The sequence below is a fragment of the Nicrophorus vespilloides genome, unplaced genomic scaffold, assembly GCF_001412225.1.
Source record: "Nicrophorus vespilloides isolate i.1.1-1 unplaced genomic scaffold, Nicve_v1.0, whole genome shotgun sequence".
NCBI lineage: Eukaryota > Metazoa > Arthropoda > Insecta > Coleoptera > Silphidae > Nicrophorus > Nicrophorus vespilloides.
Window position 1 is genome coordinate 75,927 of NW_017099961.1, and position 24,735 is coordinate 100,661.

At 36.5% G+C, this 24,735-nt stretch overlaps 3 protein-coding genes across 8 annotated transcripts in view; 1 reads left to right on the forward strand and 2 right to left on the reverse strand.

The window, feature by feature from the left end:
- The first annotated feature begins 166 nt into the window (after positions 1-166).
- On the forward strand, positions 167-3,671 carry LOC108566334 (endoplasmic reticulum metallopeptidase 1-like). The gene is made up of 12 exons (XM_017926149.1): positions 167-312; positions 376-569; positions 623-962; positions 1,017-1,394; positions 1,447-1,752; positions 1,808-2,037; positions 2,091-2,271; positions 2,328-2,512; positions 2,563-2,715; positions 2,770-2,975; positions 3,030-3,148; positions 3,215-3,671. Exons 2-12 carry the CDS (start codon positions 399-401, stop codon positions 3,517-3,519), a joined length of 2,574 nt encoding a protein of 857 aa, XP_017781638.1. The 5' UTR covers positions 167-312; positions 376-398; the 3' UTR covers positions 3,520-3,671.
- On the reverse strand, positions 3,561-7,210 carry LOC108566314 (toll-like receptor 6). The gene is made up of 4 exons (XM_017926124.1): positions 6,964-7,210; positions 5,545-6,906; positions 5,068-5,253; positions 3,561-5,014 (listed from the first exon to the last, which is right to left on the reverse strand). The coding sequence occupies exons 1-4, from the start codon at positions 7,099-7,101 to the stop codon at positions 3,629-3,631; spliced, it is 3,072 nt and encodes a 1,023-aa protein (XP_017781613.1). The 5' UTR covers positions 7,102-7,210; the 3' UTR covers positions 3,561-3,628.
- A 1,430-nt stretch (positions 7,211-8,640) lies between these two features.
- The window catches only part of LOC108566332 (ADAMTS-like protein 1), a 147,983-nt gene continuing 131,888 nt past the window's right edge, over positions 8,641-24,735 (reverse strand). For 3 of the 6 annotated variants that reach the window (XM_017926142.1, XM_017926143.1, XM_017926144.1), the window contains 14 exons: positions 23,796-23,969; positions 19,633-19,878; positions 19,196-19,340; positions 19,012-19,141; positions 18,008-18,110; positions 16,622-16,717; positions 16,217-16,524; positions 13,484-13,525; positions 11,213-12,611; positions 11,013-11,114; positions 10,047-10,482; positions 9,843-9,991; positions 9,626-9,776; positions 8,641-9,512 (listed from right to left, as the gene is read on the reverse strand). In XM_017926142.1, coding sequence (XP_017781631.1) covers positions 9,403-9,512; positions 9,626-9,776; positions 9,843-9,991; positions 10,047-10,482; positions 11,013-11,114; positions 11,213-12,611; positions 13,484-13,525; positions 16,217-16,524; positions 16,622-16,717; positions 18,008-18,110; positions 19,012-19,141; positions 19,196-19,340; positions 19,633-19,878; positions 23,796-23,969 — 3,591 coding nt within the window. In that variant the 3' untranslated portion in view covers positions 8,641-9,402. The remainder of the gene's footprint in view (positions 9,513-9,625; positions 9,777-9,842; positions 9,992-10,046; positions 10,483-11,012; positions 11,115-11,212; positions 12,612-13,483; positions 13,526-16,216; positions 16,525-16,621; positions 16,718-18,007; positions 18,111-19,011; positions 19,142-19,195; positions 19,341-19,632; positions 19,879-23,795; positions 23,970-24,735) is intronic. The other 3 variants (XM_017926145.1, XM_017926146.1, XM_017926148.1) reach the window with 3 other exon arrangements.

A 24,735-nucleotide genomic window follows, 5' to 3' on the forward strand; every position in this document is an offset into this window, starting at 1 on the left:
ATTGTATAGCATTACCAAAACTATGAGGCAAATTGGTTTAATTTATTAACTTCAACAGCATACACAAATAAATAATTTCGAATAGCATGTACACATTTATTTTAAAAAAAGGAATATACATTTGGAGAGTATTTCAAGTTAGCAAGTGCCAGTAGTTTGTACACAACTTCGTGTTTGTTTTCATGTTCAAACGAGATTGCAAATAAATAGTCATCTAAAAGCATTATTATCTAATCTAGGTACTTGTATTTATTACAATGAAAGAATTTTAAAAAACGGTTTCGCTGGTTACACTGACTGGTTACACAATAAGTAAGATAAATTGTTTAATAAATACATACTTGTTGGAAATAGTATTAAATATATTTATTATAGGATTGATCAGTGGAAGCAATACAATGAAGAAGAAACGTGATAATTACCCTAAAGACTTGAGAACAAACTCTAAAAATACTCGTGGAGCTTCACACTTCTATGGCTTTGGTGTAGTTGTATTCTTTCTTTTACAATTTTATATAGTCTTTTATGTGGAGAGTATATTACCAAAGCCACTAAAACTTAGTGATGAGGTAAATCTTTATTTGATATAAGTTTATATTTGTTTTAAGCAATGCTGTTTTAGATTAGCCAACCTAATGCATACATTGCTGAGAGGGCTCAGAAACATTTGAAGGCCCTCACTGATTTGGGTCCTAAGGTGGTTGGCACAGCTGTGAATGAACAGCTAGCTCGTGATTATATTTATAATGAAATAAAAAATATTGAAGGGCTTGCAAGCAAGAAGCAGCTTATTGAGATTGCATTGCAGAAGGTATCTGGCTCTTACTATCTTGATTTTAAACCACATGGATTCATCACAGCTTACAACAATGTTCAAAATATTATTGTTAAAGTAAAGGGGGTCAATGCTACTAGCAGTTTGTTGATTAATGCTCATTATGATTCTGTTCCTTCAAGTCCAGGTATTTGTTTTTCATAATTGTAGTTTAAACATACTATTTCTTGTTTCGTTTTAGGGGCAAGTGATGATGGCATCATGTGTGCAACTATGCTGGAGGTGCTGAGGAAACTAGTTGTTTCTGATGAGAGACCAAAGCATAATGTGATTTTCCTCTTCAATGGAGCCGAGGAGACCGGATTGCAGGCATCTCATGGGTTCATCACGCGGCACAAATGGGCCGGAGACGTCAAAGTTTTGGTTAACTTGGAAGCAGCTGGAAATGGAGGCAGAGAGATCCTATTCCAAACTGGACCCAGCGTCTCGTGGCTACTCAACTATTACAATAAAGTACCGTATCCTTTTGGGCACGCGGCCGGCGAGGAAATCTTTCAAAGCGACATCATACCATCGGATACGGATTTTCGGATTTTCAGAGATTTCGGAAACCTAATTGGTAACTTGTAACATTTTGATAAGCGTCTTGATTTTACACATTTTCTTTATAGGATATGATTTTGCGTTTGCCAGGAACGGCTACAGGTATCATACTAAGTATGATGCATTCGACAACATCGCTTTGGGAACGTACCAACACGTCGGTGAGAATATCTTGACGTTGGTCAAGGAATTGGCTAACGCTCCTGAGGTGGACAATCCCAAGAACCATGGAAACGAGAAAATCGTCTATTTCGATATCTTGGGATGGACCATGATCTCGTATTCGGAATCAACCGCAATGATCTTAAATATTTCTGTTGTCGTTGCATCAATTGCTGTTGCGTTGATCTCCTTCAAAGATTTTGGTGTCTTAAGTACTTAATTAATTTTCTGTTATGAATCTTTGATCAATTAATATTTAAATTATAGATGTCCTTGCATGGAAAAATATGCAGTACCTTATCCTAACTATAGGTGTAATCTTGGTAGGATGGTTGTTGTCTGTACCAATTGCATACGCGGTGGCATGTTTGCTGGATGTATTTGAGAACACGATGACCTGGTATGGAAAACCTTACATAATATTTGGGATCTACTGTGCCCCAGTATTTGCCTTGACGAGTGGTTTATTTGCGATATACAACTATTATTTCAAAAACGTAATAATTTTAATTGAATAATTTTAAACTATAATCTAATAAATTGTTTTTAGAATAAATTAAACAAAGGAGTGCAATCACAGATCCAAGTACACCTGGTGCGTCTAATCTGGACAGCTATTCTTCTAGTTGGAACACTGTTTCATATTAGAGCCATGTATTTGATTATGATTCCTGTGCTGATCAACACTTTGTGTTTCTTCATCATAAAATTGCTGCGTCTTCAATTTTCCAGTAACTAAGTTTTTTTTTTTCAAGGATTGTGTAATAATAACATTGCGTTGTTTTAGCTACTAAGTGGCAGGCAATTCATTTCGTGGGGTCTTCAATCACAACAACTTTCGTGATGTATACGGCATTGATAGTTTTGAGTTTATTTGTACCAATCACCGGTCGCATGGGAGTCAACAAGAATCCCGAATTCATAATCGGGGCTATATCCGTTTTTTACACGCTTCTCGTCACATCGTATTACGTAAATGTCCATCATATAAATAGGATTATAATTATATTATCTGCTTTTAGTTACCTCTTTTTACGAATTTACGTAAGCAATCATACGTGACGTTATTTTTGGTTGCAATTAGTGGGATTACCTTTGCGACGATTTTCAGTCCGGTCGGTTTCCCATACGATGGAAACCCGTTGGCGCCGACCCCTCAGAGGTTCATGGTTTATGTAAGACATTTGCATTTGATGTGTTTCAATTGAAATTCACGGCTATACTTGCAGCATGCAAACAGAGTTTTCAGGAACGACTCGAATCAAGTCGTAGAGCGAGATTCGGGCATCTTCATCTTTAACATGGACCGGAATGCCAAACGATCCATCAGCGAATATATCAAGGAATCGGCTTCAAGTAAATCTTTGGATATCGATTGCGAGAATTACGTCGGTTGCGGCTTGCCCGTACCAAATTTAAAAACGTTAACTGCTATGTAAGATTCACTTTATTTTGTCGGCTTAGAATATTAAATAATGTTCATGTTTAGGAAGGAGAGTACTTGGATTCCTTACGAGAAAGCTGTGGTGGCTGAGCCTGTTTCGTTGTCATTGGAAAACAAGCAAAACATATCCGAGAATTCGGTGAGACTAAGTTTCAAGTTGTTAGGTAATAATGCATTTATTGTTAATTATAGATTTTTTATTTATGAAAGTTTTTATTTTCTTCTTCTAGGAACTGCGCATATGAATATTTATATGAAACCTAAGGATGGAGTTAAGATCGCAAGTACCAGTTTGGCCAAAGTATCGTCGGATGGTTTATTGTTTATATCTTATGTGCACGGAGATAAAGCACCTCTAATCTTTTCAATCGATTTAGAAGTCCCAAGCAATTGGAATTCACCGCTGATCGATGTCGGTGTCGTTGGAAAATACGTGGGAAACCCAAGTAAATCGTTTCAAGCATTCAGCAGTCAATTTCCGTCTTGGGCCGACGTGATTAACTTCTCCTCAAGTTACGAGTCTTATGTCTTTTGAGCATTTCCTTATTTTTTTTATAGTTCTTATTGGGTTATGAGAGGTGGCCACGATGTAGAGAGTAGTAATACATTAGAAATAAGCTATAATTATGTTATTTGCGTTACTTTTAAACAATAGAAGTTTTGTTTATATCAGAAATGATGCTTTCATACTGTGCGTAATACTTCTTGGTATCTTTCGGCGAGAATGTGCAGTTAGCGACGCCGTAATTGACGCAGATCGCCTTTGTCCCGTTGAAATATTCGTCCACTGTGAACCGGATGTAATGTTTCTTAATGTCCTGAAGCAACCTCTTCAGACAGTGGCAGTCCCAGGGGTTTCCGGTGAACTCGAAGATCTTTAAGATTACAACGGAATTGAAGAACCCTTTGTCCAGGTAGATTAGATTATTATTTCTGATGTCTAGTTGCCTAAGAGAGTTTATATTCTCCCCAAAAGTTAGGCTGTGCAAATAATGTATTTTGTTGTTTTGTGCGTATACCGTTTCCAGACTGCCAACATTCAGCAGATCGGTCTGTATGAATTCCAGCTGATTGAAGGATAAATCGACAATCTTCAATTTGCTGTTGACAAATGCCTCCGACGGTAAATTATCCAATTGATTGTGTGAGATGTTCAGGTATTCAAGATTTACTAGTTCGTTGAACAACACGTCATCTAGAGAAACGATCTTGTTGTTAGACAGATCCATGTACTTCAAATTTTTGTTTTTATCAAATAGTCCACGCGGAATGTTGGAGATATTCGTTCCGGACATCAGCAGTTCTTCTATATTTATCAGCTTGTCGAAAATGCCCAAAGGTATGTGTCGTAATTTATTGCCGGAGAGGTTGAGCTTAATTAACTTGATAATCGGATCGAAGATGCCCAGATTCAACTTGGATATCTTGCAGAAGCTCAAATCTAAATCTTGTAGTTCGACGTTCTCGTCGAAGAGGCCGAGTCGCAGCGAAGAAATTAGGTTGTTATTCAGGTAGATTCTTTCCAACGATTTGCTCTGCGCGAACAATCCAAGCGGGATATGCGAGATGTAATTTTCTGAAAGATCGATAATCTTTAACTTGTTTAGTTCATCCAGGACGCCTAGGCGTATGATGTACAAGGCGTTTCCATTCAAATAAAGATTCTCTACGTTCTTTATGACATCCAGCACTCCCAGAGCGATGTCTGCGATTTTGTTGAAAGACAACCGAATATCTTTCAATTGCGTTAGATAGTACAACGTGTCCACATTGGGATTCCCCAAATTATTGTATGATAAATCTAGGTAAGTTAAATTCTTCATCGGAAAATATACATCGTTGGGGATTTCAGTAATCTCGTTGTTGCTTAAATATAATTCAGTGACGTTGGGCAATAGAGAAAAGCTATCTGTTGACAATTCCTTAACGCCGCAGGACATCCGCAACTTCTCCAGATCTTGGAACAAGACCGAAGATTGCTCGAACTTCTCTAAATTGCAATTCCTGATATTCAGCACCTTCACTATATGCTGCAACGAAGTAAAATTAATCGAACGAGATGCCTATTTTTAATTACTCTTACCTTGATTGTTCCGTATTGTTCACTCACTTCGCTCAAGGTAACATTTTCGCAGGTGAGCATGCCATTCTCGCTATAGTATTCACAAGCGCAATCCGACTTTGCCAAAAGAATGCTCATTAAGAGCAGAATGGACAGCATTTTTGAAAACTGGTTCTTGCGTGCTTGCGCTTCTACCGCTGTGTGTGCACAGGTTCACCACTTCAGACCCGTTCCTCGGCTTGTCAAGAGGGCATTAACATCGGCCCGCTTTGGGAAGTTGTCGGAATCTATTGAAGAACAAATATCAATTAAAAATGCATTTGTTGGGTTTAAAATCCTTTCCAAATCGTTCCCGCTTTATCAAGTAAATATCCAATTTCAAGGCCACAACAGATAATTTCCATTAACAACATTTATTTTACAGTTTTATCACTAATACATGTTTTTATTTTTTTGGTTTTTATCTTACGTAGTCTGATTAAAAAAATAAATAAATTAAACCATGTTGTTGATTCTCTGGTACTCCTCGTAATATTTCTTCACTTCTTTCATATCCACGCTGCACTTGAATGGATTCAACGCCACGCAAAGACTTTTCTTGCCATCGAAGTACTCGTCTCTGGTATATTCGATGTACCTACGTTTCATTAGTTTAATTAGATCGTCGACGCATTTACAATCCCACGGGTTTCCGCTAAATTCTAATATTTCCAAATTTGCAACCCACTCGAAAAAGATTTCTTCGATGAATGCCATACGGTTATCCCTGATATCCAAGTATTTAAGCGGGTTTCCGCAGGTGGCAAACGTCATAGCGTCCAAGTAGTAAATCTTGTTACCGCGCGCGTACACCTTTTCCAGTTCCTCCATGTTCAGCAAGTCCGGTTCGATGGTCTCTAACTGATTGTACGATAAATCGATGGTCTTCAAGTTGCACCACTGGAAAATCTTGATGGGGAAGCCGTGCACTTGATTGCGAGAAATGTTGAGGAACTCAAAATCACTAGTATTGAAGAAAATCAGCCCCAACGTTTGCAACTCGTTCTGCGACACGTCCAACGACTTCAACTTCTTTGTATGCTCGAATATGTCATCAGGAATACTTTTCAAACCCATGTTATTCATCACCAGAGTTTCCAGATTCGCCAAATTATCGAAAACTCCTTTCGGAATCGTGGACATCTTGTTTCCGGACACATCGATCTTCACCAATCCGGTGGCTTTATCAAACATCCCCAGCTCCAAACTTTCCAATTTGCAATTACTGATGTCCAACTCCTTCAATTGTTTGTTACTGTCGAACGACTTTTTTCCGAATTTCTTAATCAAATTCACCCTCAAATCCAAAATCTCTAGATTTGTGTTCTCCTGGAATAATCTATCGACTATCTCTGGAATGTAATTGTTGGACAAATCTAAACTTCTCAAGTTTTTCAATCCGTAGAAAGCGTTGTAGTAAATGTATTGGAAGGCGTTGTTTCCCAAATGCAGCTCTTCCAAATTTACCAGAGGCGCAAGAGTGCCTGGTTCGAAATTAGATATCCTATTGTTGGTCATATTCAAACACCTCAAGTTCTTCAGCTCATTAAACGAATCCGTACTGAACTTTCGCAGTTTGTTGTTCGACAAATCCAGTTTAGTCAACTTGCCGAGGCCGTGTGAAAAGGTGCTCGGCAAATTTGTGAGCCTATTGTTCGATAAACTCAACACCGTCAACTTTGTCAGATCGTTAAATGCACCTGCTGGTAATTCCTCGACACCGCAAGTCACAATCAACTCCTGCATATTATTGAACGATGATATTCCGTTGCCCAAAGTTCGCATATTGCAATTATCGAATATGCCATTTCGTATCTTCTCCTAATATTTAACAAATTAATATCAAATACTAACGATTCATTTATAGTGCGGACTTACTTTAATATTGGTGTGATCGCTTGTGATGCTATTGAACTCGACATTTTTACACTTTAAAGTGCCACTGACTGAATTGAAGATGCAGTCTGCTTTGCATGAAGCTAAAAGACCCATCAATATGAACCAAATTATATGCATGATTTTTTTGCAAATATCGTTGCAAACACTCTTTGGTTTCTCTGCTCTGCGCGATATATACGAACTGAATAAGTAAATATCCGCATTTAGTCCGGCGGTGTTTGGGGAATTCCATCAAGGTCACAATTACTTCATTCGTTTTTATCAATCATTAAATATATGCTTAAATTTCGCATCAAATTTATCGAATACTTGGAATATTATTACCAATAAACAAATTAAATTTCTACAAATATACATTATAAAAATAGGTTCTTTTTTGTTTAAATACATATAGTAAGTTGGGATTTACACATCTACTCGCGGAAATACATATAAAAATATTTACATCATAGTAATACAGTAATCATGGACCGTTTGAAACCGGTCTAATCAAGGAACAAAATAAAATGTTTGCTCAATTGAAATTTAATTCATTGCTGTACTTAATTAGCATTAATACTAGATTTGTTAGTCCATATGTTGGACTTTCTAACTTTTATTATTTTAGTATTGAAATAATTATAGTTACTTTTTTTCGAATTAGATCTGAAATTGTGCAAATAATAATACTTACTTACCTTTAACTGTAAGATTTTATTGTTGGATTAAGTTTTAGCATTTTTCATATTGATGTTAGAAAATTTTAAAAATTTCGGTAAAAATCTTAAGGTAACTCAAATACATATGAATCGTTTTAATTTTAATTTTGGAAATTATTGAAAAGCAAGTGTAAACGTGTATTATTTGGTTTGAAATAATATGAAACGTATTAATTTGTATATTATATATTTGAAATAAACTTTTTGTATTCTGTAAGTATTAATTAAATACATATAATTTTGTTATAACATAACGAACAAGGGGTGTGTAGCTCCGTTGAGACTTCTCAGGATAAAATGTGGTCTGGGAAGGCTCAAATATAAATTTATTTAAATATTTAGACACACACACATACGACCGTACAAATCCTCCGGCAACATAAGAATGTATATTGCATTTCCGCAAAATAAATAAAAGAAAATAGAGAAAGAAAACAAGACCAAAGGGAATAAATCGCAAATTTATTGAACTGGAAAATAAGACACGTAAAGTAGTTGAAGATCAACGAAGACTTGGGTTGTTGTTGTTGTTGATCATTGCATTCGGATGTGTGCATGTCACGGGTTCAACGGGAGCGCTCTGATTACGAACAAAGCACAATATAATAATTAATATATTTCATTAACAATATTATTTTTCTTCATCGATAAGTTTCTTTGCTCATCTCCTCTGTCTGTCCTACCAATATTTAGGTTTCATTTTCAATATTCGTGCAATTTCATTGCACCAATACAATTATTACAATACAACTCTTCAATTCTTTCACAATAAATAAAACTTAAACATCGAGACGTCATCTTTGGAAGTTCTGACGTCCCATCAAGGCATAAGTTAGGAGGGTCCACAACATAGTCCAGAGTCGGACTATCGTAAGTAAGGGAAAAACATAAATCTTTGGAAACATATTTACAAACAACCATTATTCGAAAGTAGCCGGAACGAACAGCGATTGGGCGAGAGAAGACCAAATAATAATAATAATAAGAGGTACATTTTGCTACTAACCACTACAATAACTAATATGGCAATGAAAACTTACGCAGGTGCCGATCTCCGCACGTTCCAAGAGATGGATTACGCTTGTTGCGTTGCAACGTAAAAACTAAATTTATAATGGAATGTATATCTCATTCATTCGTCTTCTCAAAACAAAACAAATAAATGCCAATCAATCCACAAACTGCGTCCATCCTTGACACATAAATCCATAATAAAAATCAAATAAGCTTCAATTAATTTCCATAACTCTTAGTTCCTATTACAGAATTTTATTTAAATTTCTCTTTTAATGGAAGTCTGCGGATTGAGCACCTTGGAATGTATTTCTATGTAGTAGTTTTTTTTTTCTTTCTTTCTATTATACTCAAGGGAAACGAATTAGAACTAAATTACAAAATCAGTCTTGAAAAATATGTACATACATTACTGTCGAACCGCAATAAGTATTATTGTTACAGTTCGTTCGGTATTTCATACAACTCAATGGGAAATCATAACAGACAACATTATTATTTAGGTTACTTTCACTAACTACTATTGCTAAAGTGCTGCACTTATATCCTTCCTGTTTGTTTTAATAATATAGTACAATTGAAAGGAAAAACTCGAATTAGATCTGTTATCTTCGTAAACGTAAAGTCAATAATTTAGAATGATTTTTTTTTGTGTGTTCTTCTCTTCATTTACTTTTCTTTTAATAAACAACTAAGCTCCTGGTTTTCATCCGGTACCGCACGAAACGCAGCACTGCTGTTGATATCCTGACAATCTGCACATGTTCATGGTTTTCACGTTGGGACAGAACATCGAGTAGTCCTTGCATTCATCGCCTGCAAATGAATTTAAATACCAATCAATAATATGTGAAAAATGTAATGTATTGAAAAATGTACAAATTAAGACGCATTATTCAAAATGTTGTTATTATAAAATATATATTTACTTATAGCTGTACAGGGTGGTCCTTTGCAGGTCTTCACTGCTGGAGGCCTGGGTTTATCTTTGCATGCAGAGTCCGCAGGTTTCTTCGTTCCGAACCAGACACACTGCAGCTTCCTGTATTTGACGCCTTGCATGTCGCACCCCGCAGAGCACTAGAAACATAGATAACAGTTCGTTAGTGGGTTCGCGAGTACATAATAATTATTAATTTAATGTACTTTAGACCAGGCACCGACTTTCCATTTCCCGACGCATTTCTCCGCGAAGCACTCTTGTCTGTGGATGGGCCTCTCGCGGAAATTGCATCTGCCGTTCGGTAGCGTAAAGTTGTCCGTATTCTGGCATTGCACATCTCGTCTTTGCATCGCTGAAATATCGGAAATTAGGAAGGGAATCAAAGCGGAAAGACGAACGAAACTCACCGGTGTTCCAAGCGAAACATTTGGATTCGGAACACCTGGACCATTCACCGACCACCCATTTTGGACAGTCGGACAGGCCGCATTTTCGTATTGCTTCCGGCGTTTCGAGACCGGCGTCGTCGCAGAGGGTGCTCTTCACGCCCTGCGTCTTGTTGTGCAAACGCACTATGCAGTGGATCGTTCGCATCTGCAGACCGTTTCCTCCACAAGGCTCCGAACACTTGGACCAATCCGTCAAGATCCATTCGAACTTCAGATGCTCCGGCAATCCTTTTCCCAGCACCACGACGGATCCCTCCTCATCTTCGTTCTCGTCGTCATCGGCACGCAGTTCGGTGGTCAGTTCCATGTTGGAGATGGTCTGCAATTCGTCGAATGGGAAGGCCACCATTCGGTGACCCCGGGAGTTGCTGAACGTCTGAAAGGGCCACAATTGCTGTGCTTCTCATTATATTTGAATTCACTCGCATCGAATTAACGAAACAGACAAATATGTATATTATATATTTTTAAGTATAAAAACAAATAAGAAAATAAAAGTATAAAAACCAAATAAAATAATTATAGTTGGGAGAGGGAAGCGAAACGAAATCCAGTGAAGCGAGGGTCTAGTATAATTACAAAACGTGTGTTTCTGTTTACCTAAGATAGTGTTTTCAGTGGCAGACAGGCGGGGGTGCAACGAGTAATATTTGTTAGTAAATCACTTCCATTGAAAGTGTTTTTGTCAGTTATGTTTTTTAAAGGAAACATCACAGCAACAATTCACTTTTAAATTACAACACCTACTAAAACTAACGTAAAGTGAAAAATAACAATTTGTATCGATTACAAAATCAATACTGAACCAATGTAAATTGAATGATTAAATGAAAGAAAATAAAGTTATATTGTGTATTCGAGAAGCGTACGAACAAAAAGTGAAAAGTGTTGCGTGTAACGCATCGCGTAAGCACACAGTCTCACCTGCAGATTGGAAATAAGTTTTTGGAAGTGAGGCATATTCCTGCTACCAGACGAGGAGACCGAGGCGTCCTCTGAGTTAGCGGGAAGATGGGACGCTATCATCTTTTGCATCAAATCCAATTGGCAGCAGAATATATTTAATTTGGGTTTAGTATAAGAGAGGTTGTGGACATCGAATGTGAAAAGAGCGGTTGCTTTACCTGGTCATGATCTGATTTGGGTGTGCTGCTTGGTGGCCAGCCGTTTAAACTGTTGTAATCCAGTTTGATGACAGGAGAAGGTGGCGTTGTCTTCGGCTTCCTGCTCTGCTTCGATGGCATATCGGGTCTCCTCTCGTGACTGCGATCGTCGAACATGGGGTTGCTACTGTCGCGATCCGGATGAACGTCTGCAATTTCGAAGTCAACGCGCTCGTTGCGGTAACCTACGTGCCTCTCTACTTCCTCGGAATTAATGAACTCGCCAGGTTTGGGTCGTACGGTCAGAGTGAGATCCGCGGACGATCGACCGGCTACACAGGTGTAAACACCGGAATCTCTGTAGGTAAGACCGGTAACACGCAGCGCTCCCTTTTTGGACATCTTGAACTTCTTGGATTTTGAAAGGTACTGGTGATCCTTCGCCCATTGGATTTTGGTGCGATTGAATCGTTTCACCGGACATTTAATTTTGATGATTGTTCCGTGGTAAACGGTGGCAGCGCCGCCGATTTTCAACGATATCTTCGTCTTCTTCACGTCGTGCTGTATGAAGGTGGAGTTCGAAGTCTCTATAATCGGTTTGTCTGTATCCAGAACGCAAGATTTGGTATTGCAGGGTTTCTTGTCTTGTGGTTTCGGGTTGGGGCACATGGCGTGAGGTCGGTCAACGGTATGGTTTTGTGCCATGACCTGTTTACATTCGACTTTTCTGGACTTCTCACCGCCGCCGCAGATCTTGTTACATTTGGACCAATCCGACACCTTCCACTTGACAGGGCAGTCCAAGACGTTGCAGTATTGACGGTCTGGGGGCTGTGGTTCCGGACACATGTTGTTCGGTACGACAACGGTGTTGCCGCCTCCATGGGTGACCTCGTGGATACAATTCACCTCTCTCGTCTGAATGCCGATTCCACAAGACTGCGTGCAAGGTTGGAAATCTGAATAGTTCCAGCGCGGAGGACACGGATGATCGTTGCATGTCCTGATTAAAATCTCGGGCTTCAGTTCACGTGGACACAGATATGGTGACGCTATCTTTTGGTTGTCATCTCTCACGCAATTCACGATCAACTCCTGGACACCTCCCAGGCATGTCGCGCTGCAATGCGTGTAGCCCTGTTCTCGCCAGGTGTACGACTTTCCTGGAATTCCAGGAACCACCTTTATTCCTCCTTCAGATTGTCTAAACGGATCGTCCTTTATGTCAATCCTCTCCGAGCTGCAAGGTTCCATGTAACATCTTTCGTTTTCGGATGGTTTGGGACCGGAGCACTGTCTGTCGGGCAGCTTCGCAATGGTCCTGGAGAACTCCAAGAAGATCTTACAGTGGACGTCGCGACGCCTCGTCCCTTCACCGCATGTCACGCTGCACGGTCCCCATTCTTCCGGTATAAATCTGCGAACAAGAAGGAACATTACTCCAGCACCTCCGCACTGTAAACACACCAAAGTGTGAAAGGGAAACCCTATATCTGCCATTCGCAATATAACAAACAAATGTAATGCAAGAGCATGCCTACTCACCGACCCCTGATAGATCAACGGAAAAGTCAATTTGTTCGATTCGATAACATGAGCTTTTCCGTAATTGATAAGTTAATGGACTTGACGTGTATGCGATTTGAATAATCCGGAAACAGCAATTAACGCCATTACCCTCCAAAAGCTGTCAATTTGGGGGAGCGGCGCGGAAGTTTAGCGAAATTTCAATATAAAAAATAAATATATACACAGAGTTCGGTAAAACGTGAAAGTAAAGCGAGAAAAACAAAATATATATATAGAGAGAGAGAACATAAGAAATACAAGTACGCATCCATAGAACATCATCTAAATGCTAAATTTTGCGGTGCATTTTCTGGCGTGCCGAATTCGAAGAGAGCAAAACGTTTCACAGGTCCCTTGGTGCTTTCGTTCACACTTGAACGCAACGTTCGTGAAGGTGGGTGTTCAGTTCAACGCAATTCAACTTGCATTACTTAAATCATTACGTAACCGAAACAACGGCAACGATTTACAACACGGGATGACAATAAGTAATACTAGTTGAACGATAAGTACAAGTGTGGGTGAGAGAACATAGAGTGCACTTAGAGGTGTAATTTTGTGTAAGTCAAAGGCATCGAGTAACAATCATAATAATAGTATTAATATAATAGAAATGTAAGAAAGAAAGAGTAGTGATATAATAAATGTAGGTTGATAACTGGATGTAATCAAGTATTAAGTATATGTATTGATAGTAGTAGTAGTATTAGAAGGTAGTACCTCACGTATACCCAACCGCAGGCAAAGAACACTTTGAAATCGCTGAAAACATAGACATAGAAACAGCACACAGCAGCAGCGACACATACAATTTTGTACAAACGGCAAACGGTTTGGATTTTTCGCGTTTGCCGTCAGCTTTCGGCGGCAAATGACGATGGGAATAGGTCGAGGGATTGGACGATGGTGCTCTGCTGGTGCAGGGGAGACTAATTAATTGCGACTGCCAAATGCACGCGCGCCCTGCAACTGCCTGATTAGGGTATAAACCAGACTCTGATTAAAACAGGAGGGCAAATACATACACACGTACACTCAAACACACCATTCGCTGTCGAGTCGTCTAGCTGGCCCAGGATGCTTGACTTCCGGTTTTCAGTCTCCCGTTAATACACAGTACAACTGCCATCAAGGCCCTTATCAATTATCTAATTTGACATTAACTCTAAGCTCGCAATCTCAATTAAGGCACACAATACTATCTCCTTCGTCTTATGATTAGTCTTATTACTTGTCAAAGTAATATTTTAGTTCTGCTAAACATTAATTTCAATATAACTACAAGAAAATATTGTATACACAACTAAGCAAACGCAAATTGTTTTTACATATTGTATTTTTTACACACATACAGAGTGCATTAAACTATTTCAAGGTAAATGAACTTCAACTAAATTTTCGCATAACAAAAACTTTGTTTATAGTAATAGTAAATTGCAAATTTACTTTATCTGTACAAACATAATGCAACTTATTATAGAAAAATAATACAATAAATAATTGTACAGTATAGAAAAAATGCATTTTATAGAGTGTAGTTCACATATTAAAATATCCAAATATTTTAACTATTAATGTATATTGATATTTGACTGTAGAAAACAATTTCATGGATTTATTGGGACAATGTAGTAATTATACTTTACCATCATATTTCAATATTTCTATATTATAGTTATATTTTTTTTAATTTTCAAATATGAATGACGTGTTATTTCGATCAATTAATGTACCTAGCGCCTCTACCATCAAGTACAATTGTATTAATAAGAAAATGAGCAAATACCAAATAAATTCCTCATTGCAGAAATTAAAGCTCTTGAAATATTTAAATGCGGATATGAATGACAAGTTAATATTTGCGCGTATTTTTGTGAAATCTAAATACGAAAGTAATATTATTATAAATAACGTATAAACGCATATTTTTTAATTTTAAATTTTATTCTGTCGATGTGCGTATAAAAATTATTCAGTTGTGCACTGGACGCGGAACAAAGTAATAATGAATTTTCAATTAGTCCAGTTACGTGTCAGGGTTCGGCCGAACTGTGGAGTATAGATGGCGCCATAAATAAATTAGCGTGGTGCGTGTATAATTGATATTGTTTTAATTGTCCGACCGGAATTTTCAAAATGCCTGCCTCCCGCAGAATACATACCATATACATGGGACGCATATGAAACACCGTTGTTTTGTGCATATAAACGCACACACTTTCTATACTTTATACATATATGTATATGTGTGTGTAAATAAATAAGCTAGTCTATAGTGTGAATAATCGTCACGCGAACCGCAAAAACTGCAACGCCTATCCCAAATCCGGATGGGGTTGTATGAGTTTGGTTGCATTTCCTGCATCAACTAGTCCAAAAACTAATGCAATCCACGCGCGAGAGTGTGTCACTCGAATATCCCATTTGCATACCAGCTATGTATCCATTCTGCAATTGTATTAACTGCTTTGATATTGCTCCAATTTTAACAAAAATCATTCAACCATAATCATAAAACTTGATAGGTTTTTCTACTTATATTAAATCTTGAAATAATTTGTTTGCTATAATTGAATTTTTATTACAAATAGGAGAGAAATGAATGAATGTATGCGATAAATTATACTTTTCCTGATTCATTTTGTACATTTCCATAAAAACGTTATGATTATTGATATTTATAGAAAATAGTAGGTTTTTTTATATTAATTTATAAAATTTTAGTCATTTTGCTGATCAATGGATGGATTTTCGTATACATTGTGTTATATTTTATTTTTCCTTAACATTGTCAAAAAGTAGTGTCAACATTATGTTGTGTTTCAATAGAGAAACAATAATGAAAGTCTATCTTTCTTCAATATCATAATTATGTATGGTCAAGACAAAGTTGGTAATATTAACTTTGGTTAATAGCCCTTTGGAGCTGTTATATTGTTGTACTATTATTGTTTGAAACGGTTATATAATTATTCATTGAACTAATGTAAATATTTATTTTTAGTTGTTTCGTTATATTTCTTGTTCTGAAATTAGAGTTACTGCTGTCTGCATTAAGTGTACTGTATAATTTGTGCAGGGGTCTAAAGATAGGTTCAGGGTGAAATGAAATTAACAATCAAATCAAAACGTTTGTTCTGTTATAGTTATTGTTGTTATAGTTCAGTGATGACAACCCTATGACACGTGTGACAAGACGAGACAAAAAATATTATAATATGGAAGTCATCCCCCGTTCATCATATATCAAAAAGTGTATCCAAGTTTAGCTACATACTTTTTTCCGAATCTTGACACACCTATTCCAAAAGGTTTGCCATCACTGTTATACTTGATGTCGGGAGGAGTAAATTTGAAAATAAAAGAGTGTGAGAGAGTACACCTAGTAAAAGAAAACACTGTTTTGCACATAGAGGTTAAAGCGTAAATAAAGGAAAAAAATAAGAGACTTACGTGCTTTCCGAAGGAATGATCTGTTCGCCGACGAGGCGCTCTGCGTGTGCCGGTGCTGGAGGTGGATACGGCTGGATCAGAGGCTGTGTATGGTAAAGTCCTGGCAATAGAAGATCCTCCCCTTGTCCTCCGGTCATCGCGGGCTGCGGAAGACCTTCGTCCACATCAAAGGGACATTGTATTCCCGTCGAGCAGGGTTTCGTTGGAGTCGGTTTCGTGGATTCTGGGCATCCGTCGTTCGGTCGGTCCTCGTGATCTCTGCATTCCGACACTCTTACCTGAATCCCAGATCCACACGACACCGAACACTAAATATAGGAAGGATCATCGTTAATTTTTGGCCTATTTGCAAAAGTTTGTTTGCAGTAAAAAGAAAAGGAATGACCAGTGTTGCGTTTTACGTACCCCTGACCACTGGGTCGTGTGCCATTTGGGACATTCGAACTGGTTACAGGCTTCCTGGAACCTGGGCTTATATCCGCTGCATTTCAATTCGTTTATCTGAAATTTATTCATACAAAAGCATGTAAAGAAAATACGTACATACACAAAGCGATTTAAATTATGTAATCTTTCAAATTCATTTTTTGTTAAGACAAGTAATCTTATATTAAATCGTGTATATCAAAACATGTATGTATGGTGGAATTCTGTATAAAATCTTTGATTCCTTGAAAAGAACAAAAACTTTTCAAACTTTGTCGAATTATTTTATAAACTATCCAAATATAACAAACTTGTCTAATAAGTGCATTTATATGTGATTCTAAATGCATTTTCCAGATATACTTTCAAATAGTTTTCCTATTCAAATATAAAAATAATCAATGCTTTTGAATGAATTTTTAATCTATTGGATTTTTGAATATTTGGAAAATTTAAATAAATAAATATGAAATACTTTGATTTATTTTATTTGCACATTTTAATATCCACAAACATACATACAATTTTAATGTTGTACGTTTATTTGCGGCTTAATTTTAATACGTTGCTCCAACCGCAAACGGAAGCAAAGTTTTCAAAAGCAAAAGTTGGGTTCGTTGCGCAAATGAAAGGATTTTTTAAAATATTTGTTTAGACCAACTTTTTCTCACCAAATTATTTTAGAGGTGAAAACGTGCAAAAATAAACTAGAAAATAAACACACCTGCATTTCAACGAATCTCTACCCCAGTTCTATAGGAAAGTTGCGCACGGGAAAATTTATGTAATACCCCTTTGTGAGTGCAGATGTGCATGGATTTGTGTACGTGCAAGAGAGAGAGAGATATAGAGATAAATAGGATTGTGGGAGAAAGATATCCTCCACCATCACACTATTCCCGAATTTATATAGAGCGTTTCGGTTAATAATCGAGAGTATACGTGTGCGTTAGAGTGAGATAGAGATAGTAAATGTATGTGTGCTCGCTCCTCAATTAAGGGTACTCCTCGGGAAGCGGGCAGAAGTTTGATTAAATTTTAATTGAACGCAGAAATAAATTTTCGAAAAACTTTTTTCTCCCCCCAAACAATTTCCCATCGGCATCTAATTGTACTTTCCCCGATTCCTACTTTATGATTGCCATCGGATCTTCGTCACAAACACATCCACTGCAAACAGCATTTCCTTTTGAAAACTTCCAAATGAAGCACAAAACAATTTGCATCTGGTCATGTTTATAAATTAGTTGAATTAAAGCTTGAATTTTATATATTGAAAAGCTCAGCATTAATCATAAATTAAATTATTACTGATTGCAATGTTATAATTTTCATTTTTTAACAGGATTATATCTAATGACTTACCCTTATTTTAGTGTTGTTTGCTTCTTCAACGCAGTGGACTTGTCTAATTTTGGATCCGCCCCCGCAGGTCACTGAACAAGAGCCCCAATCAGAAGAATGCCATCTAATAGAAAGAGCAAAAGAAAATCATATATGAATATAGCAGTAATTCCTGTAATTAACCTTTAAATCATCTCTTTAGCCAATGAGAGATATATATTTAATTTAAACCTAAATTGGAAATACCAGTGAAATTAATTGAGTAAAAGCAAGATTTTCATGATTGTACTGAAAATTAATATTTATAATTTGGCTGGTATCTTTTTTTTTAATTGTAATTAAATTACATTTTTGTAATTAAACAAAATTAATATCATTCTATTATTAATTAATATTACGTAAATTCGAAATAGAAAATTTTATAACTATAAATTATATCAAAAGTTTACATTCGATGTTTCATTATTTTTAGATACTTTTTCAAATTTTACAAGGTATTATACAGAATTTTGAGGCATTATGTAAATTTCCATATTATACTGATGAAATAATTATGTTTAGTCACAACGTCGACAATATTGTTGCAAATAGAAAAGAAAATGTGTTTGTTGTTGTTTGTGTTTTGAGAAAGTTGTTTTTTGTCGCATTGCGGAGAAAAAAATATCCAGAAATTGGTGTTTCTTTGGTTGTCAAGGTTTATATATATACGCGATAACGATCTGGCTCCGAAGAAGTGCGACCCTTACACAGGAGAAGTCTGGGAAGTTTCAAGCGGAGGACATCGTTTTTGGTATGGACACTCGTCACGCGAAATTGAAAAGAACGAGGGCCAAACAACCGAGGAGAGAAACCCTCGGCCTTCGCCCCTCGACACGGACAATTACAGGGAGGACGGCACCAAGATAAATTGCGAACGGACGGGAATGTGTCAAAGGGCGTCGCTTCAGGAGATCTTCGGAGCAAACAATTTGAATTTAGACGGCGTCTTTAGGAAACGGACCACTTCTACTACCATCGATACTCACTTGGGTGGACAGTTGTGCATGTTGCAGGGCACGACGGAAGCGTCCGGTTTCTGCGATGCGTTGCACAGTTGCTCTTCGACCTCTTCGCCGGACACGCGATTCTGGCAGACGGGTCGCGACATTTTGTAACCTGGAAATCAATTGATAGTTAGGTTTTTCTAACAGGATTGATCATTGAGATTACCTCCGCCGCAGGTCACCGAACAAAGAGATAGGGTTGCAAAGGTCCAGTGGTATAAGGGACGTGAGCAGGAGGAACCGTCTCCGCCGCAGACGCCGCACGCGTCTATCTGTTTATTGGAACCAATCCTCAGATCGCATCCGACTCTCTGAAACAGAACACCTACCGTTCTTATACAAGTTAAAGGCAAAGTTAACATTCTTTCGCCTCTTTGTACTGCTTTTGGCACGTCATGCGAGAGATGAAAGACATGTTTGAGGAGCCGAGAAATCCGCACGAGAACCACTAAAAGAGAACTCGACATTTGCATCCACAAGAACACACATTTTTATAATAGTATGTCTTACATACCATAATCGTGATCTGTAGACCTCGAAGCATGCATTTAACTTTAACACATCCTAAACTAAATTTTAATTTCAATAATGAATGTAACATACCTGGCATTTTCCATCGATGCACATGTCCAAACTACCAGGACGACATCTGGTGCCATCTTGAACCTTCTCGGCCAACCTAGCTACGATCATGACTGCATCTTCCTCGTCGGTTTTTCCTCTGCAGGTGAGCGCGCACGGATCGACATCGTCGTAGTGCGGAGTCCATGTGTACCTGGTGCCTTCATAAGGCGAGGTATCATACGCAGAGCATTGATCTTCGCGGAATTCGTGTGATTCTGGACACGGCTGCAAGCAATAATAATATGTTGAAGACGTGAGATAGAGGAAATTCTTACGTTTCAGCGCGTAATATTCCGTGCTTCACCAAGACCGGTAACAAGCACTCAAAGAGTATACGCCCTTATATAGAGGGCTCCTTCCAGCCAGACATCGAGACCGTGCAATAGACAATTTTATATAAGCGATTTTTATTAAACCCGTCGTGTAAAGATGAAAATACAAAATGCATTCCCATTCATATTAACATTCAAAATATAATAATACTTAATTTACAGTATTTATGATTTATGTTTTCAAATAAATAATAACTAAAAGTTATTAAATTAAAAATAAAGTCTAGTTCAAACAAAGATAAAATCTAAAGAAATTATAGACTTTATTCATTCGCAATTGAATTGATAATCTTTGTGAAGTTGGGTTGGTTGTTATCGCAGCCAGTGACGGAAACAATGAGGGAAAAATCATTACGATGTGTTTTCTTTAAATTTCCCGGAAACTAGAGCCGAAAAGCAAAGTCAACAATAAGGGTTTGCGCTTTTCGGTCGCTTTGTTTCCGCCACGCGATTTGTTTGCCTTTCATTGTGCGCGTGTTTGCAATGTTTCAATTCCTCTCCACAACTGAAGAACCGCATACATACACACACTAAAAAATAGCAAATTCCTTTTCATTTTATCAGTAACCATTGTTCAATCAACAGTCAAAGTCACAATAGTCTACAGAATTTAAAGAAAGCAATTGCAACGAGTAACTTATAAAATATATCTGCACTGGTACTTCTTATTAAAGAGCTATTTTTCATAAAGTTGCAAAGTGATAAATCTTGTTTTAATGAATGAAATAGCTACTACTAAAATCTTGAATTATACAACAAATTTACAATGATCCAGGTGTGAAATATTGTATTCTATAGGAAAGTTAACTTCCAAATTTCTAGAAACAACTGATTTTTAATCAACTGAATTAACATTGGATGGTTTCAAGATTCATCCCTTGACGTACCACCTAATTAAATAGTAATTCCTCTTTCCTGTACATTTTCTAGAAAATTATAATAATGCTATACTAAAGATGTTCAAAAGGTACCACCGTCCCTCAAAGAGTTAAGAAACAATAAAAATGTAAAAACCGACAACGAATGTTGAAGGTTTTTTTGCTGCGGCTAATTACAATAATAACGAGAGAGAAGGAAGAGTTGCAGGAAACGTTTGTCTTGCGGAAGATCTCCCGGTGCGAAACTTTTTATTCGCCCGAAAACGCTTTGGAGCCCTTAATTAAAGCGCCCGGGGGCGGAAAGCCTTTTTCGCCGAGGCCCTTCCAGTAGGCAGGAGGAAAGAGAATCGCTGAACTGCACTTTATTTCATTTTTTCTACTCGTCGTTCCACCCGGTTTCACACTTGAGCTAAATACAAAAATGAAATAAGAGACGAGCAAAAGAAAAAAAATCGTAAAAATAAATAAAGAAGCAGGTAAAAACGGGCTCCGTTTTCTTTTAAGCGCAAATTCATGCAAATGCCCAGCACTCTTCAAATTACGCAACGACCTGCAATTTCGACACGATTACGTAATTGAAACGACGCCGCAGCGACGATACAAAATCGGATCGCGCAAATCCTCGGCGGATGCGATGGGATTTACGAACTTTGTTGGTGCTTTTTTATTAGTAAACGAAATTTATATACGCGTGCAACAAATAAATACAAAATAAAACATTTGCAATGCTTTTGTCGCATGCAAATGCGGATTAAATTTTAAAATTTCGTTAATTGTCCAATAAACAAATTACGATCCTGTGTGTGTCCGATTTTTTTTTTATATTTTACCGCTTTTTCTCAGCTACAAATGAAATTCGGTATACGACCTATTTCATTACCGATAATAAAAGTTATTGCACGTCGTTAAACAAATTGCTTAATCCACTTTTTCCTTTCGTCGTGTATATAAAATTGTAGTTTCTAATAAAAATAAAGTTTCTTTTATCCTTTCTTATACACAAAAATACAATTTTATGTCACTTACATTTTATTATATTTTTTTTACTTCCCAACACATTCACATATAATGAATTTAATGCTTACATTTTAATTTAAATCATGTTAAATTTATTTGTATTTTTATGTTCAAATTCATCTTATATATTAATAAAGTGAATATTTTAATAAAATTCTCATTGTATTTTTAATATTTATAATTCAATTTGGTAAGCTCTGTTTATTTCTATTGCAAATTGAATTAATACCGGATACATTTAAAATTAAATAACGCTTTGACCACCATATTTGTATAGTGAGTATTGGTCAATAAAAATATGGTTTATTCAACTATTTAAATTCATTTAATAAAATTAAACCGCACGCAATTTGTATTTATGGAAATATTTAATTTACATTCCGATGCAAGTGCTAAACGAATATTTATAAATAAATTCTATAAATATTATCATATCCGTTCCAAAATAAGCGTTCAATTTCATAAAAAAATATGTATGCGGATATATAATGTGAATTTTCACAACTAAATAATAACTTACAATGAGAAACATTTCAAAATTAATACTTATACGTAAAAATTTAACAAATTAGTAACTATAAACGGAAAAGTTCCTGCAAACGCAGTTTGTCCTTGCTCATGTGAGGAAGCTTGTAATCGTTGCCTCCTTTATGAAACATGGTCTTTTATCCCGGGAACTAATTTCTCTGTAATTCGAATATAGACTTTAATTTAACTTTAAACAAATTGTCAACCGATAAAGTACTAAACTAATAATTCCTACAAAATTTTACCTGTTCACTACTAAGACTATTTTGAAAAATCTCAAACTTCAAGCTGCTACTAGAATCACTTTTTCCATAGCTAATTTAAATAAATAACTACGAATATATTTGATGGATGAAATAACCAATGCAACGAGTCTAAAATATATGTTTGTAGAATAAATACATGTGGACTAAATAGAAAAAATCAGTTAGAATAGGAAGATTACAACTATGTAAAAGGATGCACAAAAGGATTAAAATATTCAAAAAGAATTTGAACATGTTTTTCATTGACACTAAAACCGCATGAAAGCATAATCACAGAATAACTCATAAAATGTCATTTGCGAAGGAAATAAAAGTATAAACCACGGCTGCGTTTTCGGTAACAAAAAAAAAGAACAAATAATTAAAACAGAACTAATTAAACTGATTATTATAACATTGCGTAAACCGATTCAAATAATGATTTTTCGTGCGGTACGATTAATTAGCAGTCGGTGCACGTCCGCCGCTATCGCCGATTGGTCGAAAAATAATTACGATATCGATATTATATAACAATGCGAACGTAATTTATGTATTATCATAATATTACCATGCACAAAACAGCGATGCAGAAAAAGAGAGAGGAAAAAGAGGATAATGGCCTGAACGTAATGGAGATATTGCATAGATTGTGCATTATTAATTTTAATAATTTCAGCTCTTGTTACAACCTATTGCGCGTAGTTCATTTGCCGATTGAAATCTACATTAAAATAATCACAAAAGAAAACTAAGTAAATTATTCAGTTTCTTAATATAATTATTAATAAAGAATGAAATGAATACTACGTATTAAAATTAATAAAGAATATTATATAAAGTAATTAATAATAATAAAAGATCAGATTAATTAGTATTTTCCAAACGTAATGAATATAGAACTAATGTTTATAGATTCAGTTAAGTTTTTATAATTGTAATTTTTAAATATTTTAGAATGTGACTAAATGTCAATAATATTTTCAAATTTGACATTTATTATATGTCTACTTTGAAAATGGTTTATTTCAGGTCTTACTGTACTATTTTAGTAATCCAAACCTGTCACCCATCCAAGTTTAACTGTTTAACTTTTCTAATTATTTATAACATAAATTAAGTAATAGAGTTTGTTGTTTTACCTGCATGTTGCATATTTTGTATCGGATGTTCTCGCCTCGACATCCTTTCGTCCTGCACCGTCTCAGTTGATGAGAGACACCGCCGTCGCAGGATCTGGAGCACGCTGACCATTCCGACCACGCCGTCCATCCATTAGCACGGATCTCAATTTCTTGTAGCTGCGAGGACAACTCCTAGAATAACAGCATTTCAGACATAAGTTATTTAACTCGGGAAAACATACGAGAGAAGAGAAGAGTTGGGGAATCGCACGACTTTTCAAAGAAGAACTAGGACGAATTAATGGAGTTTCGCGGGAGTGGCTTTTATTCGCAGAAACGAACTTCCCGAAGGCTACAATAAGTTGATGCAAAACGTATTAAGTTAAGTACGGTATCGGTGAGTGTAGCAAAACTAAACTCATTTCCCTTTTCTTAATTAAGAAGCAGTTAGCAGTACCGACATTTAAAAGGGGTGGTCATAATTGGGGGAGCAAAATTTCTATTTTCGGAATTGTCAACTGAAGTGAGCACAATCCCGGCCATCAGACGGAAGCGGAACGGCAGCCTTTAATGTTGGATTGTGGAAGGTATACAAACATTTGCGAAGGGCTGAAATGTTTGGAAGAGCATTTGTTCCCTTCTATAACAATTCTCCCTCTAATTATTTGCATACCGAAAATAAACATTTTAGTGACCTAATTATGCAAGAAAATTTACTTATGCCGAAGGTATACGGTTACAATCACCAAAAATAATCTACATTACTATCACATATTTATTTATTTATTAAGGAAATTTTCGATTTGTAATGCGAATTAAATGTGTAATGGCATTTACAGGTCGCATTTCTTTTTAAATGGCCTCGTAAAAATGTTCATACCAGCTCTAAAACGAATTCAGTTAAGTAATAACAGTAGTAAAAATTAAATTGCAGTTTAGATATAGTCATATAATAAAA

Coding starts and splice junctions, on each gene's coding strand:
- LOC108566314 (XM_017926124.1), bottom strand. CDS start 7,101: ATGCATATAATTTGGTTCATATTGATGGGTCTTTTAGCTTCATGCAAA. Junction 6,907..6,963: donor GCGATCACACCAATATTAAA/GTAAGTCCGCAC, acceptor GTTAAATATTAG/GAGAAGATACGAAATGGCAT. Junction 5,254..5,544: donor AGAGAATCAACAACATGGTT/TAATTTATTTAT, acceptor TGGTGAACCTGT/GCACACACAGCGGTAGAAGC.
- LOC108566334 (XM_017926149.1), top strand. CDS start 399: ATGAAGAAGAAACGTGATAATTACCCTAAAGACTTGAGAACAAACTCT. Junction 2,038..2,090: donor ACAACTATTATTTCAAAAAC/GTAATAATTTTA, acceptor AATTGTTTTTAG/AATAAATTAAACAAAGGAGT. Junction 2,513..2,562: donor TTCTCGTCACATCGTATTAC/GTAAATGTCCAT, acceptor ATCTGCTTTTAG/TTACCTCTTTTTACGAATTT.